General features: G+C 40.8%; 1 protein-coding gene across 10 annotated transcripts in view; it reads right to left on the minus strand.

Moving 5' to 3' along the window:
* Positions 1 to 17,302, minus strand: part of LOC5577754 — a 112,234-nt gene that overhangs the window by 30,299 nt on the left and 64,633 nt on the right. For all 10 annotated transcript variants that reach the window (XM_021850204.1, XM_021850203.1, XM_021850201.1 and 7 more), the window contains 2 exons: positions 9,747 to 11,415; positions 9,353 to 9,685 (listed from right to left, as the gene is read on the minus strand). In XM_021850204.1, the coding sequence (XP_021705896.1) occupies positions 9,353 to 9,685; positions 9,747 to 11,308 (1,895 nt within the window). In that variant the 5' untranslated portion in view covers positions 11,309 to 11,415. The remainder of the gene's footprint in view (positions 1 to 9,352; positions 9,686 to 9,746; positions 11,416 to 17,302) is intronic.

The raw sequence follows: 17,302 nt of genomic DNA on the forward strand, positions 1-17,302 counted from the left end.
TTTTGTTGAACAATTTCAGGAAGGTTTTTTGAAGAAATTTATGCTGGAATCTCTAAGGTAACTTTTATGGCTATCCTAAGGAGAATTCTACATTGGATTTTTTAGGGTTTATTAATTTTTAGGAAGTTCGTGAAAATCACAAAATGAACTCTTGAGAAAATCTTTGGTGTTCATTTTGTAATTAGTTAGCATAATTTAAAGCTTTTCTGCCATCAAGAATTTCAAAATCGAACAAAACACAAAATTCGGGAAATGTCAACATTTCGCTAGAATTCCCAATTTAAGCTGTGTATGGATCATTGCTTTACAGAGCTACTCCGCCAGCTAATATATCAACTTACATGGCAATTCACTGGAAGTCCTCTCGATAATTTAAGTAAACTAATGTATTTTTGAACAAGAATTAAAAAAGAAGAACTGTAGGCTCATTAACTGACATTTGTGTCATTTAACGACTACAGCAACATTATCAACATACAACATAAGTTCCATCATTTTAGTCATAATTCTATAAAAGCTATTTGGTCATCGTTTATTTCAACAGTTGATTTTACATTAGCGTTCACATTTGAACGGCGTTCACATTACTTTCTTGAGGGCCCCTAAATGGAACACCGCACCGGGCCCCAAAAACCCTAGTTACGCCACTGCACACACCACCCACTGTTGTGGCGCCGATCACTGTGTGTCAATACTTGTAACATTCGCCGACCCACTCTCATTCTGATTAAGAAACAGAGGCGAATATTTTCAATTTTCTGTGCTATGTTTGCAACCAAAGGGATGTTCGATGATCCAATAGATTAAAATTAGGTTGTTAAAGGCTGCATTACCAGAAAATATGAAAATTATTACCAATTTTATGCAAAACATAAATCACCCGAATGCTCGATACTTTTGCAGTATGTGAGAGTCGTTGCTTTTGAACGCTCTCGTGCCACGTACCAAACGAGAGAGTGATTGTTTACATTCATAGGGCTCTCCGATTGCAATGTGTCACGAACTGTTACACTTTCCGAATATGGTTCGATCGGCTTATTTGGATCAAAATCCAAACACTGCTGGCCTGGATGATGCTGAAACTGAGATTAACCGAGCTGCCAGAAGTGATGACAAAATTGTAAAAAGAGATATAAAAGTAGAGTACACTACGCACAGATAGAATCGTTTCAAAATAATTCTTGACAACACTTTTTCTCCAATCAATCAGAAGACATTACTGCCTGGCTCGGATGAAGCTGAAACTGAAACTAACTGTGCTGCCATCAGTGTGGACGAAATTGTCAACAAGGAAAGAAAGGAGTAAAGCACACAAGGAGCAGGTGCGACAAGATCAGAAAAATTATTGAAAACACTGTTTCTCCAACCAATCAGAAGTCAATCTCTCTACTTCCTGTCTCAGATGTTTGTAAGCAAAACGGCCAGCCCTTCCTCACCTACCCTGTTCGGTTTTCTACCACAAAGTGAGCATAATGTGTTTCCTTAGTAAAGTGAACATACAACATACCGCCTTGACCCGAACCAACTGCCTGTGAAATATATGCCGTGGCGCGCAAAGCAAGGCACGTATCAAGCGTTATAATAAAGCCGAGAAACGAACAAAGGTGAATAGGGAAGAAGAATTGGTTCGTTTTTTTCCCCGGGTCATTTTCTGTCTGATCCGTGTTGATCAAATGAACCGACTCTCGCCACAAACGAGCTACGGATCACACGTTCTTTTGAATGATCCGGATCTTTTGAACGGCTCCGATTCTTTTTGTCCATTTTTAATTCAGACCCACGATTGCCTATGGATTCCCAGCCTGGCATGATTGTGCTCGAAGCCATCGAAACAATATTCAAGTTAAGCAGAACAAATTATTTAAAATGATGCTAGGCCTTAAGCCATTCCACCCAACGGAGGAAGTTCACAGGATAATAGGACGAAATACTGGACGATTGATTCCCGAGACTGCTACCCATATTCAACCTGAGTTACGAGCTTTTTTGGTTGGTAAATGGCTGGGCATGGCGTACCATTGGTACCTTGCGTAACTGAAGGAATAAAATAGACCCCTCTGTGCGGTCCTAGCCTCTTGCCCAGCAACTCCTATCCCTAGCTCCTCGCGGTACTGGCCGGGGTACGAGTAACCTTAGGGAAGATCGGGTAACCAACCCCCGGTGGGAACTTTGGTCGCATGCTGACAGGGAAGGGGGGGTTTGCTTTTGCTTTTGCTTCTGCAAACCTTGAGCGTCTGCACTCCATGTTAGGAGCGGCTCACAACAGCGTCTGTTCCCCATGTCAGGGGCGGCTGATCATCGTCCGAGTGCCAGAGAAGGACTCTAAGCTAAACTGCGCACTATGGCCCTCCGAACATTTAGGGGGAATGGTCTTCCGGAAATCTAGGGGGTTGGTGTCAGGCCCTGCAAGCCAACCGTAAAAACACATCAGCACAGGAACGTCAACGAGAGAATACGGACCGGAACAATCGGCAAAGACCACAGCGACGGAAATGGACTAGCGATTGGAAACTCGGTACGTGGAACTGCAAATCTCTCAACTTCATCGGAAGCACACGCATACTCTCCGATGTACTGAAGATCCGCGGTTTCGACATCGTAGCGCTGCAGGAGGTGTGCTGGACAGGTTCGATGGTGCGAACTTTTAGAGGTAATCATACCATCTACCAGAGCTGCGGCAACACACGTGAGCTGGGAACAGCTTTTATAGTGATGGGTGATATGCAAAGGCGTGTGATCGGGTGGTGGCCGATCAACGAAAGAATGTGCAAGTTGAGGCTCAAAGGCCGGTTCTTCAACTTCAGCATTATAAACGTGCATAGCCCTCACTCCGGAAGCCCTGATGATGACAAGGACGCATTTTACGCGCAGCTCGAACGCGAGTACGACCGTTGCCCAAGCCACGACGTCAAGATCATCATAGGAGATTTGAACGCTCAGGTTGGCCAGGAGGAGGAGTTCAGACCGACGATTGGAAGGTTCCTATTCCGGGACCTAACCTAACCCGCCTATTCCGGGACAAAAAGCGCCGCCTGGAAGAAGCGGAATGTGAAGAAATGGAACAGCTGCATCGTTCTCAAGAAACGCGAAAGTTCTACGAGAAGCTGAACGCATCCCGAAAAGGCTTCGTGCCGCGAGCCGAAATGTGTAGGGATAAGGACGGAAGCATCTTGACGGACGGACGTGAGGTGATTGAAAGGTGGAAGCAGCACTACGATGAACACCTGAATGGCACGGAGAACACAGGCGACGAGGGTCACGACAGCGGAGGAAGTGACTACGTCAGCACGGCGGATGAAGGAAACCAACCTGCCCTCACATTGAGGGAAGTTAAGGATGCCATCAGTCAGCTCAAGAATAATAAGGCCGCTGTAAAGATGGTATTGGAGCTGAACTCATCAAAATGGGCCCGGAGAGGTTAGCCGCCTGTCTGCACCGGCTGATTGTCAGAATCTGGGAAACCGAATAGCTGCCGGAGGAGTGGAAGCAAGGGGTCATATGCCCCATCTACAAGAAGGGCGACAAACTGGAATGTGAAAACTATCGTGCGATCACTATCCTGAATGCCGCCTACAAAGTGCTATCCCAGATTATCTTTCGTCGTCTATCACCAATAACAAATGAGTTTGTGGGAAGTTATCAAGCTGGTTTCATCAACGGCCGCTCGACAACGGACCAAATCTTCACTGTACGGCAAATCCTCCAGAAATGCCGTGAATACCCATCACCTGTTCATCGATTTCAAAGCGGCATCGACCGCGAAGAGCTATGGAAAATCATGGACGAGTACAGCTTTCCCGGGAAGCTCACAAGACTAATAAGAGCAACGATGGACGGTGTGCATAATAGCGTGAAGATTTCGGGCGAACATTCTAGTTCGTTCGAATCCCGCCAGGAACTTCGACAGGGTGATGGACTTTCGTGCCTGCTGTTCAACATCGCGCTAGAAGGTGTCATACGGAGAGCCGGGTTCAATAACCGAGGTACGATTTTCACAAGATCCAGCCAATTTGTTTGTTTCGCGGATGATATGGATATTGTCGGCAGAACATTTGGAACGGTGGCAGACCTTTACACCCGCCTGAAACGTGAAGTCGGCCTGGTGGTGAATGCGTCAAAAACAAAGTACATGCTGATAGGCGTAACCGAGCGCGACAGAGCCCGCCTGGGAAGCAGTGTTACGATAGACGGGGATACTTTTGAGGTGGTTGATGAGTTCGTCTACCTCGGATCCTTGTTAACGGCTGATAACAACGTTAGTCGTGAAATACGGAGACGCATCATCAGTGGAAGTCGCGCCTACTATGGGCTCCAGAAGAAGCTGCGGTCGAGAAAGATTCACCCCCGCACCAAATGTACCATGTACAAAACGGTGGTCCTCTATGGACATGAAGCATGGACCATGCTGGAAGAGGACCTGCAAGCACTTGGAGTGTTCGAACGAAGGGTGCTTAGGACGATCGTTGGCGGAGTGCAGGAGAACGGTGTGTGGCGGCGGAGAATGAACCACGAGCTCGCTAGGCTCTACGGCGAACCAAGTATCCAGAAGGTTGCGAAAGCCGGAAGGGTGCGCTGGGCAGGGCATGTTGCAAGACTATCGGACAACAATCCTGCAAAGATGGTGTTCGCGTCGAATCCGGTTGGCACAAGAAGGCGAGGAGCACAGCGAGCGAGGTGGCTTGATCAGGTGCAACAAGATCTGGAGAACGTGGGCCAAAATCGAGGTTGGAGAGACACAGCCATGGACCGAGTAAATTGGCGTAACATCGTTAACGAGGTTTTATCAAATTAATTGATGTAACACCAACTAAATAAATAAATAATAACGAGCTTTCTATTAACCTGCTTTTCCAAAAATTGGCTCTATAATACGCTGTGATATTACTCATAAGTTTACTCGTTTTGTTTTTTTTTCCTGTCTTTTTCTTTAAGTTTTAGTAATTTCGAAGGTTTTTTGCACGAGATTTTTTTTTTTCAATTTTAAACTTCAATAAAAAAATCTTACTAAACAAATTGTAATTTGCGTAATAAAGTGTTGAAAGGGAATACCATATCTCAGGCATGAATATTAAGAAACCATTTTGATATACGAATTACAATACATAAGCAAACAAATAAATAAAAAATATATTTGCTGCTACCTAGAAATTTTTTATATTACTTGAAAAAAATATATTTATAAGCATGTTTCTATCTCACCAATAATTGTTTATCATGGTTGAATTGCTTTTCAAAGTGAATCTTGTGACCCAACGGTCCTCCCAATAACCTTTGTGAAGATGCAAAGACGGTCTCCAAATAGCAAATATTACTTACTAACAATCTCACCTGACTGCAAGGACGTGGCCAGGGCCGTTATTGACCCTGTATAAACAGAGGCGCTGAATTATGCACACTGAAGAAGATTATGGTAAATCCCAGCCGAAGTTCTAGTTGATTCTTTTTGCATCTTCACTGACTTCGGTCAATCACGGAATAGCAACCATTGATATGTAGTCAGTCTAAGCTAAGCTAAGCTAAGCAAAAAGTATTGTTTTAACTACCGCCCAACATAAATGTGAAAAAAGCGAAATTGAACTGCTGAGAAGCAGGCTTTATCCCAATGTGGACGTAATGCCAATACTATCGCGCTTTATTTTGCCACGCTCGATTGAAGCACGGTTTTCGTTTCAATTTTATCACGCGATGATTATTATGTGATTTTCTTATATTTTACTTGACTTGAAAATCCCAAAACAATCAATACTTTGCTATTCGATCCATTTTATATGGGCTTTTCATTTAATTGAAATGATTTTTGCAATGTTTTATTCAGATTTTAATTAAAATTGAATGCCAAGAAAACACTGTTCAGTCTATCACGCCAAAATTTTGGAGATCCGTGATATAATCGAGAAATTACTGAACTCAGGAGTATCATCTTCAGTAGACCTATTCATATTTTCAAAAATGTCTTGAAACTTCCCAGTCAACCAATACTTTGATTTTTCATTGCGAAATGAACTTCTGGCCAAAATTTCACTCAATTTAGAGTGAATTTAGTTGTGCTTCAAATCAATTATGTGTTTTTGGGCTATTATCAAGCTTTAAACAATCATAACTATTGAACGAAACATCAATATTTATCGGAAATACTTCTACATAGTAGTTTATTCAATTCAACGAACTTTTGCCGAACACAATTTTAGGATTGGAGCAAGTTTTAACATAGTTTGGTTGAGGTTTGTATCTCGAGGTTCTTGAAAATCTCTTTTTTCGGGAATTGTTTTCACTGAACAGCATGCCTGCATGGAAATTTCGGATTTTTAATTTCCAGACATGATGACAATGCATATCTTAAAGTCAATCCCGTTCAAAGTAACCATTTATCTTACGAAAATAAATTGTAAATAATTGGTAATTATCTGAGAGAGAGGCGACAGCTGGCTTAGATTGCGAGCTCCCAAAAGTCAAGCGAAGCTGTCATCAACTGTCACAAGAAAACCGCACATTCGAAGGGCAGAGCGTGAAAAACCGTAAAAATTTGGCCAAACTTAAACTGGACGTGATTGAAAATTCTGGTTGTTTTTCTGTGCTCTCGCATATAAAATCGTTGATTATTTAAATGTTTTCGTTTGGACTCAAATTGACATTGAAATTGTTTAATTTTATGATCTTTTTGATAACAAATAGGATGTGAAAATGGTTTTGGCCCAGTTTGTGCTCTCTGAACCATTGTGTACAACCCAAAAATGAGAAGAAGAAATCAAAGAAGCCAAGAAAACAAGCCAGTTGTCAGTGAGCTGTCTCCTCTCTCTCAGGTAATTATGAAGCACATTTGTAAATCCACTGTGGGTGAGCCAAGAGCACCACCGTGAGCTTCAATGAATACAAAAAATGAACACGTTAGCACTGCCTTTTCTCAGTCGATGATGATGATTGTTTTCAAATCGTTCTAAATGATCAGTGAAATGCGATCAAAACAATCATCACTCGGAAAGAAAAAGCAATGCTAACTTGTTCAATTTATTCGTTTTCGGTACATGTGTCATGCATGATTTAACTATCATCAGGTTGCGATGCGGTGCTCGATCTTTGGGCATTTATTATAATTTATTGCCTTTAGCAACATGTAATCTGTTGATGGTCAATGAATTCATAAATGTATTATGTTTGATTCCCGTTGACTAGGGCCTGAAAAAATAATACCAATGCATGTTTTTTATACCATGTATATTGAGAAAACTGTAATTTCTGGGTACAGCGGAGTACAAATTTGGATCAAACTATGTTAAAACTCACTTTAATCTTGTTAGCGTGTTCGACAAACTTTAACAGAATAGAATTAGCTTTAAAATAGTGGTAATAGCAAGTGGTTTTGATTTTCCACATGCTAGTTATGATTTTTCAAACCATGAAATAAGCCCAAAATCACATTTTCAACTTGAAGCATACTGAAATCTTTATCAAATGAGCTGAAAATTTGACCAGACATTGTTCTTAGCATGAGAATTCCAAATACTGCTTGACCGGTAGATTTCCAGACATTTTTTTAAATATGAACAGGTCTAATCTTGAGATTGAAAAATCTTGCGGCCTTCTTGGATTTCAACGCCATCTCCCAGTAAACATTTCGGCTGGTATATTTTTTGCTATACATCATTCTATATGAATCAAATCACTCGTATAAAATGCATGAAAACGCTATATACACTCCAAAGTGGAGGCCATATACGCACTTCCCACGAATTTTTCAGACTTTCCATGGTCAGCAATACGATGCCACAAAATTCCGATAAAAAAAAGTTTCTAGCGAGACTCGAACTCCGGACCTTTGGATCCCTAATCCGGTACCATACTACTACACCACAGACCGCTTCATAATAAGGAATGATTATTTGCCAATATGAAAGGAAGTTTGCTCTACAACACACACGCTTTGTTGTTCTTTGAAGCCCACCGCCAGAAGATACCAACTTCGGGTGGTAAATTTCGCTAAGTTATTGCGATTCCATTTCATGCTAGTCTGCATTGATATATGATCTGTCAGTTTATACAACTTGACGCGATTCTAGATCATACTATTTACGGCATGGTTCGTTGTCAACAAAGTTTGTCGACAATGAATCGTAGTGGAGAATTATATACAATTTGTGTTAACATTTATTCCTTTTGATTTGGCATATTGTGCGATTCTGATTTTCGACGTATGAATATGAGATTTTTGGCACACATTCTTATACGATACGTGGTTCACTGGGCTTGGTTTTAGGCAGTTGAATGTTTGTTTTACCACCTCAGCGCTCATCATGTTGAATTATAAAGCCTCGGTTAAAAACAATCAGATTCTTTATTTCTTGATCCATCTCAGCTGTTTGAGGGTTTAAGACCAAATAAATAAAAGAATGAATGCTTTTCTGGAACTCTAAGACATGTCGAAAAATAATTCTGGTACCAAATAAGCATTATTTAATTAGGATTTTTTTGAAATACTTTGACGAATTTACGAGATGTCCTGAGAGGAACTGCTGGAAGGTAGTTATTAGCTTTATCATATGTGATGTTAATTGTTTGGCTAATTCGAGATTGAAAACACTTGGCATAATTTCATTCCTTCAATCTTTTTATATAGACATTTTAATTTGTGAAACTCGTTTCAATTCATGTGGATAGCAGCGACCAAGAGATCTTCAAAGAGTATTCAAAGCCACCGCATTCCAGACTATCATTAATATTTGCTGGAATATCAGAGGTTCTTCATTGATTTCGATATTTGTCTGTTAGTCCTTCGCATATTCTCGGTAGCGGCAAACAACAGACAATAATGGGGAGTTAAATTACATTTCGTCAATCGTCACTGCACGCTTCATGCTGCTGGCACTGATTGGATTTCATTGCCGTGCAAACATTTGAAATGTTCCCATTGCAGCTCCAGCTCGCCCACCCGTCTATGAGTCTGATTGCGCAGACCCAGACACCAATCAATCCCGTTTCAAAACCAACAGCGCGCCATGGTGGACAGATGTGGTGCTTTCATTGAAAGTGGTATTCCGTTTTCCATCTTCCAACGAAGCAGACGGGAAAAGTTACCAAATCCGAATGAAAAATGTTTCCAACGTGGGTGTCACCGAGCGGGGAAAAAACATCAAACTAACTTATGTAAGCGACAATTCATCCAAATCATGAAACGCGAGGCGAGACTGAAAGTTTTTGAACGGGATTATTGATTTATGAGGGATTTAGCTGTCGTAATGAGATTTTTTTGGGCTGATGAGATGTACTCAACGACTAATTGGATGCTGTGGAGGGTTTTGCATGTGGGTGCTGATTCGGAATGTTTGAAGCGAAATTTTACGAAACCATGTGTACTAACCGTAACGAAAACTTGCGACTTCCGGTCGACGGAGGAGGAACGAACTTCGAAGGAAGTGTGTAGAGACCGGCGCCATATTCTGAAACCGGCAGATGAGTTTCCGAGCGCCATTGTTGCGAAAGGGCTGTGATGTCGGTTTGTGCCGCCCGTGAACGCTTGGCTTCGTCGCCACCGAAAGCGGTACTGTCTGCGGCCGTTACCGTTCGGAGGGTTTTTCCCGGAGGAAGATACTGATGTGGCGAGTAGGTACGAGGACTACGGGAAAACTTCACAGCCAACGGACTTCGGTTGGAAGCGGTAGCCGGGGATCGCGATCCCGTATGGATGATAGGCCTGGGTTTGAAACAGTTTCAGATATCAACGTATTTTAATCAAGTGAATTTTCATCGCTTACCTGTATGCCGGAGGATTGGGACACGTATTCCGCCTGCCCATTTCTAGAATATTTTCTTCTGCAATTCCGCACTTTGAAATATCCGTCTCGATTAACACATTATAATTCGTCCATCGTTTACCCAAAGCACTCCCTCCACTCGTAGCTCCGACATCGAAACTATCTTCCCTTTTCACACCGCCACTTGCTCCGTAATCTAAACTACTATCCTTCTCCAAACTGGTCGAATTTGCTCTAAAATCTATACCCTTTTTTGCACTGTCCAAATTTAAAGAGTCTTGACTCTCCAGGCTCTTCTCCTTCGGAAGCGGATCTCTGCTGGACCCTTCCCCATCTACAACTTCACTATCACTTCGATCTATCGATCCTTTCTGACTAGACTCCTGATCCGACGAAAGTTGCTTGAACTTTATAAGCACCGGTGTTCCTGCCTGCCCAGTTTCCTGCCATGGTTCAAAGTCCGAAATCGACACTAAATCTTCCTGAATGACGTCCTTATTGTCGTCGGACGAGAATATCAACTCAATGTCGTCCACTTCTTCTTGATTTTCCGATTCACTTTTCTTCACTGAAGTCCTAGGTTCCGGCGCAGTGTATCCAGTAGCTCCTTCCTGATCCACTGGAGTAGTTGCACCCTCTGTGAACACTGAGTTATCACCCTCGGAGATTGAAGGATTGCTTTGCCTGTCTACATCGACGTGCAGATTCTCCGACGACGTTTGTCGAATGTTGATTCCTTCCGTTGATCTAGTTACACTCAAGTTTTCTTCGTTCGTCAAATTGATTTTCAAATTCGATGCATCTCCTTTAATAAACTCTTCCTTGATCGTTACGCGATCTCCTTCTTCTTCCTCGGCAATCGTCTTGTCTTCGTCTTCAGGAGTTTCTGATGCATCTGGTTCTTTGACAACGGCGTTTTCTTGTGTCGTCGCTTCTGAACTTTCAGCTTCCGAGCTGCTCCCGTCTACGTTTATGTTGGACGAAACCTTAATTTTTACGTCTATTCTGGATGCCATAGCTGGGTGTCCACTAGCGGATGTTGGATGAGAGACAATTTGAATATCTGGAACTACTGAAACCTTCTGTTGGCTATGGACATCTCTTGATGGATGTTTCTTTTTGGATGGTTCCTCTTTCGGTTCCTGCACTGGCGGTTGACTTACGTCGATTTCTTCAGGGTTTTCCCTCGAGTCCACCGTTTCCTCTCCCGAAGGTCTACTTCTTCGCTTTTTCAGTTTCTTTAACTTCCTATCCTGTTCCTTGGCGTCTTGCGTTTCCACACTGGTGTTCAGATCCCTTGGTGTGCTGCCATAGGTATGGCTATTATAGTCTTTCAGCAATCCTCGGCCCTCTTCGACGACGTCACGAACGTTGATTTGCTTCTGTAAGCGTTCGTTCTCCCTGCGCGAATCTTCTAGGGCTGTCCGCAGCGATACGATTGTTTCGTGCAGCGCTCTTATAGTGTCGAACGGACGGATGTAGGACCTTGCCGATGAGCTGGAGTCGGTGCTGTACGGGCAATAGGACCCCGGACCGGTGAGAGATGGTCCGGAGCGGTCCATCGGTGGAAGTGGTAGGACGAAGATGAATGTCGAGCTGGTTGAGAGTTATGAAGGAAGACGTCTGAACTGCGGTTATTCATGGCTGCGGATGCAATGGGCTGACGGTTCTGGAATAAGAAAAAATGTTTGATGAGTAAAAGTGAATATTTTGAATATCATAGAACAAAGTCAGGATTTTGGGAACTTAAGAGCAGAGGTCCTCTGCTCTTAAGTTTTGTTCCGTTTGCCATTTTTCAATATTGTCTGGAATAATAAATGTAACATTGTAATTGGCAATCTTCCGTTGATTGCAATTATAGCCAAGCAGAGTAAAACTATAAAGAAACTTTATTTGAGACCATAAAGCAGATACTTTGGCAAGAGAATTCATTGGATTGAAAGGTAGCTCTTAAAAGTTGTTTCCTAATCAAATCTCTGGAGGGGAACCATTCTTCCGAAACCAAGCTGGTAAACCACATGGACCGTGATTGCCATGGCAATAACCATCCGCGTTCGTGTTGACTTTAGCTTCCAGCAAAGCTTACAATTTTGTAAAGTAAAAGCAGACCGCCAATGAACCGCAATCTCGACATCAGATTCGAAATGGCTCTATCAATCTCATTTGCTGACCGGTTTGTTTTTGAACGGTGATAAAAGAAATTTGAACGGTGCAGAATCTGTTGAGAAAAGTTGACCACGATAGTTCAAAATGCGAGATACAGTCAACACTCCCTTACTCAATATTCCGTATCTTGACATCGAGTTAGAGAAGCATAGTAAAAAGTGGTTGCAATGGTTTTGTACTTTCCTAACTCGAAGGCCACTTCAATATCGAGCTATGGAATTGACGGTATGTTGAAAAACCGCTATTAACTCCCCTCTGAAAAACAAATGCACCTTCAATAAACAAAAAAATATTCAAGCAGGCTTCTGAGCGAATGCCTTAACTTCCGTATACAAAATTGTATCAAAATAATCGCAGTGAGCTATCCCGATTGAGAACTGCCTTCATCCACATGGAAGGACATGTGTGCTAAATGTAAATCAATGATCGATGATGCTTTCCCGACACTTCAGAGAAAAGAGGTCAGATTGATTGGTCCAACCCAACGGCTCCAAAGATAAATCTGGAAACCACAGAACAGACTGCATGTTGCGTCATCCTCTACAGTCAAACAGAGAGATTGCACGATAAGTGGATGTTACAGCAGCTTGGAAGCTATAGTAAAAGTTTTATATCATTATCATGGTGATTGTTTCTGTATTAAAGTTTGCCCGCGTCTGCATTACCAAAGACGAGTGGGTTGGGTGTATCAAGAGGTTTGCATAAAGCGGTTTTGCTTCTATGGGTGCTTCAAACTTGAATAGCCACTTGAAAGCATGCGTTTGTTACATTTATCTACTGGACAGGGAAGATTTTTATCACGAATCACCAAGCTGAGCTACCATCCTAGGCTGATTGTGGCGAAAGGAGCGAAGCAACAATTTAAAGTTTTCAATAGTCATCGTCTTAAAGGATTAACCGCCCACGCTTTTACCATTCAAAGGCAAATGGCGAAAGCAATTGAACAATCAGAGCGGAAAACCACAACCGATGATTGCAAAACAAACGATAGAAAGAATCGGATTTTCGTCTTCCTCGGAAACAGCATTTCTTCAATCACATGGAGTTGTGAATCCTAGAAAGCTTCTTTAAATGTTGTCTCGCTTCTAGGGGAGGTAAGATTTGGAAAATCGTGACAATTTATACAAAGTGTTTGTAGACATCCGTTTATGCAGAGCATGGTAGGGTTTCTGCATTAGTAATAGTGGTAGTAATAACGTGTTGAGGAATACGAAATCCCCAAAAAATGACGGAAGCTCGTCAACTTCTATTATAGGTTCAAATTTATTCCTCGTAAGACCCACTACTATAGGATGATATTACTATCACAGAGGCGAAAACAGTTATGGTTTCTGACTACAGTAATGTCCCGATTTTGTGCATGGGGCCATGCTGCATTTAGGGTTGACAAAATCGGGAAAGAGCTAAATTCGGGATAAAATTTTTCGACTGGTTTCAAGTTTTATTTTAACTTAAGGACTTAGTTTTATGATTTTGTTGAAATAAACATTATTTTTTTTTACTTCCATTTTCTGTGTACCGTAATCCAAGGTAACATTGATAAGTTTCTTGGATAATTATTAAGAATTTCAAATTTCAAAAATTCGATCTTTAGATGATTGTATAGACGTGGCCAAGGTCATAATTGATTTTATATAGGGTACATTGCCAGTATAGATGTGTTGAGTCTAATTGAAAAAAAAATATATATAAATTTTACACACCAAATTTTTGATCAGACTTCCAGCAATTTCATTTGCTGAAACCAATTCAGCAATACACCATTTTGCTGATGTACAGCACTTCTTAAATTATTTACTGGAATTCAGCAATTTAACTTGCTGGGTACTTGTCAACATCATCAGGTTTACTGGTTTTCAGTAATTCATATGACAAATGATTGATAGCCAGCAATCGATTAGAAAATTTGCTGTAAACCAGCAAATATATTTACTGAACTTCAGCAACAGTTCTACTTGTCAATCGAGACAAATAAAAAAAAAAAATAAAAAATTTCTTCCATTGGTTTCATTTGCAAAACAACATGAAAGTTTCTGATAAATTATATCTATTAATCGCATGTTTCTTTTGTTTATCTCGCGGAATACCTGAGTAAGTACTATACTTAAGAAAATACTAATTATTGTTCAATAACTCAAGTGTTTATTTCTAGGATGGTAACAATACCGGAACGACAAACGGGGATTTGCCCTTGCCTCCCGCAGACATTTTTTGATTATTTATACTTGTAAAAATAAATGTTTATAGCATGTCACAAAATAGAATTTTTACAGTTTATTAACAAACTTTACCTAAATGTTCCACCAACCAGACCCTGGCGGCCCGAAATTGCTGGAAAACAGCAATAAATCTCACAAGAGTAACGAATAATCAAGTGCTGATTATTCAGCAAGTTAAAATGTACTTTGCTGGATGATCAGTAAAACAGCTGTCATTTTATGCGAATTCGCTTTGCTGAAAGATCCAGCAAATTTCATTTTGCTAGAACGATTGCTGAATTTACAGCACAAAAAAAAATCAGCAAAAATTTGCTGGTTTACAGCAATAAAATTTTGGTGTGTAGGCTGGCAAAATCGGGAAAAAAGGATGCTAAATTCGGGGGTAGACAAAATCAGGGGGAGACTAAATCGGAGGCTGACAAAATCGGGTCATTACTGTACTACTATTTTAATATTTGATATCTTTTTTTTTTCTCATACATTCTTTCTATTTTGAAATATGCTAAAAAAACGAATTTCATGTACGTACCACTATTACTGGTACTCCCACTGTCACTGACTCTGGCACCCTAGATATATATTTCGCCGTAGCAAAAAGATGTCTCATCTTTAACATCATTCGTGTTCTACTTTAGAGGCTGTTATGTTATGTTATGTTCATGATCAGCCTTGACATCAGTGTAGTGTCAGTGGCGGTTATTTCAATTAGCTAAGAACAACACTTCCTGGGGCCTTCCTTAGCCGAGTGATTAGAGTCCGCGGCTACAAAGCAATGCCTTACTTGAGGTGTCTGGGTTCGATTCCCGATCGGTCCAGGATCTAATCGTAATGGAAATTTCCTAGACTTCCCTGGGCATACAGTATCATAGTACCTGCCACACGATGCACGAATGCGAAAATTGCAACATTGGCAAAGAAAGCTCTCATTTAATAAATGTGGAAGTGTTCATTGAACACTAAGCTGAGAAGCAGGCTTTATCCCAGTGAGGACGTTAATGCCAAGAAGAAGAAGAAAAACACTATAGTGGTAAAAGCCCACCTCACAGATGATTTCTTCACACCATGTTGATGCGGCTTTCAGCTTAACGTGCCTAGGAACGAATGGCTAGAGGTGTCGGATAAAGATCTAACCGTAAACGGAGCATCCTCTATTGTGCTCTTCCTACGCTACCCGGAGCAATTCTGCAGGCGACCTTGAGTTTCTCAGAGATAATCGGCAACCCTTCTACAGCCTCAAACCTCAGCCTAGCAACAGTATAATCATGGGTATGTTGTTAGTTAACCAAAATTATCACCTTTTTGGTTACGCATTATAAGTTTTACACAGTGTATTCTGTACTTTTTCGCCTCTGGCACCCGACTTTCATGGTATTCGCTACAGAACGGGCTTCGTAGCCATGCGGTTAGTGTCACCAAGGCATTTAGCCGCATCGTGCTAAGGAGTGTGGGTTCGATTCCCGCCTCAGGCCGTAAAACTTTTCGACAGGAATGTTTTCCGACTGTGCCACTGGGCGTTGCATGCTAGTCCGTTGTCTAGTGTGGTGCTTCCTTCAAAGGGCAAATAGTACACTGGGAGCATTTAACGTGTTGTGTCTAATAAAAGAAGTGTTATATATAACTCCCTACTCGAACAGGATCAATCATCAGATGACGAATTGGCATGATAACTTTTATGAAGCCATTGATACTACAATGTTCTACTCTAGACTTTCGAATGGCTAAAATTATTTATATTGAACAAATATTTCGAAGAGTATGTTAAATTTATAAAAGCAACAGATTTTTGAAAAATGAAAGAATTTTTAAGTTGTCAAGATTTGCACAAATAGCTTGCAGCGTTTGAAGATGCGTTCAATAGCGTTACAATATCGCATCATAGACTTCCCAAAAAAAAATTTTGGACGAAAAAGACCTAAGGCTTGGACGAAACCGGCCTAAGGCTCATTGATTTCGCCGCCTCCGAGAACATGACCATACGTAGTACCTACTTCCAGCACAGTCTCCAGTAGCGGTACACCTGGGGATCACCCTAACAGACTGAATGGTGGTAGGTCGTTTGGCATAAAGTTGTTTGGCATAAAGCCGTTTGGCATAATGGTCGTTTGGCATAATAGTCGTTTGGCATAATGAGTCTGAAACCAAGAATTTCTCAATTTTACTTCCCCGAAAAGTTTTTAGCACTACTCATAATTGTCGTAATTTTATACATTTCAGGGTGGTGAACGAACTGACCATCTAATATGCGCCCTTCTTTGTTTAATTGGCAGTTCTTTCGAGTTTTACCGTCATCAGCATTTTTGCCAACATGTGTATAGCCGAGAATGACAGAATACTTCCTTCTTTTGACTGTTTATCGTTCTTTCTTGTCACCACTTTTCGGGGAAACCAGTCATTCGGGAAAACTGAACGCACATTATTATGTCTTTTCGTTTTATTATGCCGCAATAATTTTTGGCGTCCATTCTTCTATTGGTTTAATTATAAATTTTGCCTTCTTTTTAAAATAGTCTGTTTATTATATTTATACTGTTTTAAATTTTCTTATTGAGTAAAGCTAAATGTTAACCAGTTTTATATTTAGCTGTTTTATAAATTCTTACCAGCTGTGTTGTAAGAATGATTATTACTTTAGAACCTAACAATATTCAACATATATTTTTTGGGACAAACGCGTGATCTCCTTCCGAGATATGCTGGAAGAAATTTTATTTCAATCACAAATTTTCCCTTCTCTCGATAATAGACGATGTTTTTGATTTACACTTCCAAAATTAGAAATTATATAACCGTTGAAAAGTTTTGCCACTGATATTTTCTTTTAAAGATGTGTTGTTCATTTGAGCTATGCTGTAAAAAGATTTTTTTGCGTTAGAGCCTGAAACATTTTAATGGAAAAATAATCTGCTCTCGTATATAGGCTATTTTTGCATTTAGTCGCATTGATAGATCGTCGGATTAGAGTTTTTGATATTTTGCAAAAAAAATCCATTCTTTTTTCAAGTTATTTTCATCGAGTTTTACGTCCAAACTGGGACAGAGCTTGATCTGCAGCGAAATATTCTATGAGCGTTCCTTTGATGAATAACTGCGAACTTTCTTTACCAATTTACAGTTTTTACATATTTATACCACAACAAGCTCAAAGATACTCTATATTCTGAGATGTAGACA

This window comes from Aedes aegypti, chromosome 3 (assembly GCF_002204515.2).
Source record: "Aedes aegypti strain LVP_AGWG chromosome 3, AaegL5.0 Primary Assembly, whole genome shotgun sequence".
NCBI classification, from domain to species: Eukaryota; Metazoa; Arthropoda; class Insecta; order Diptera; family Culicidae; genus Aedes; species Aedes aegypti.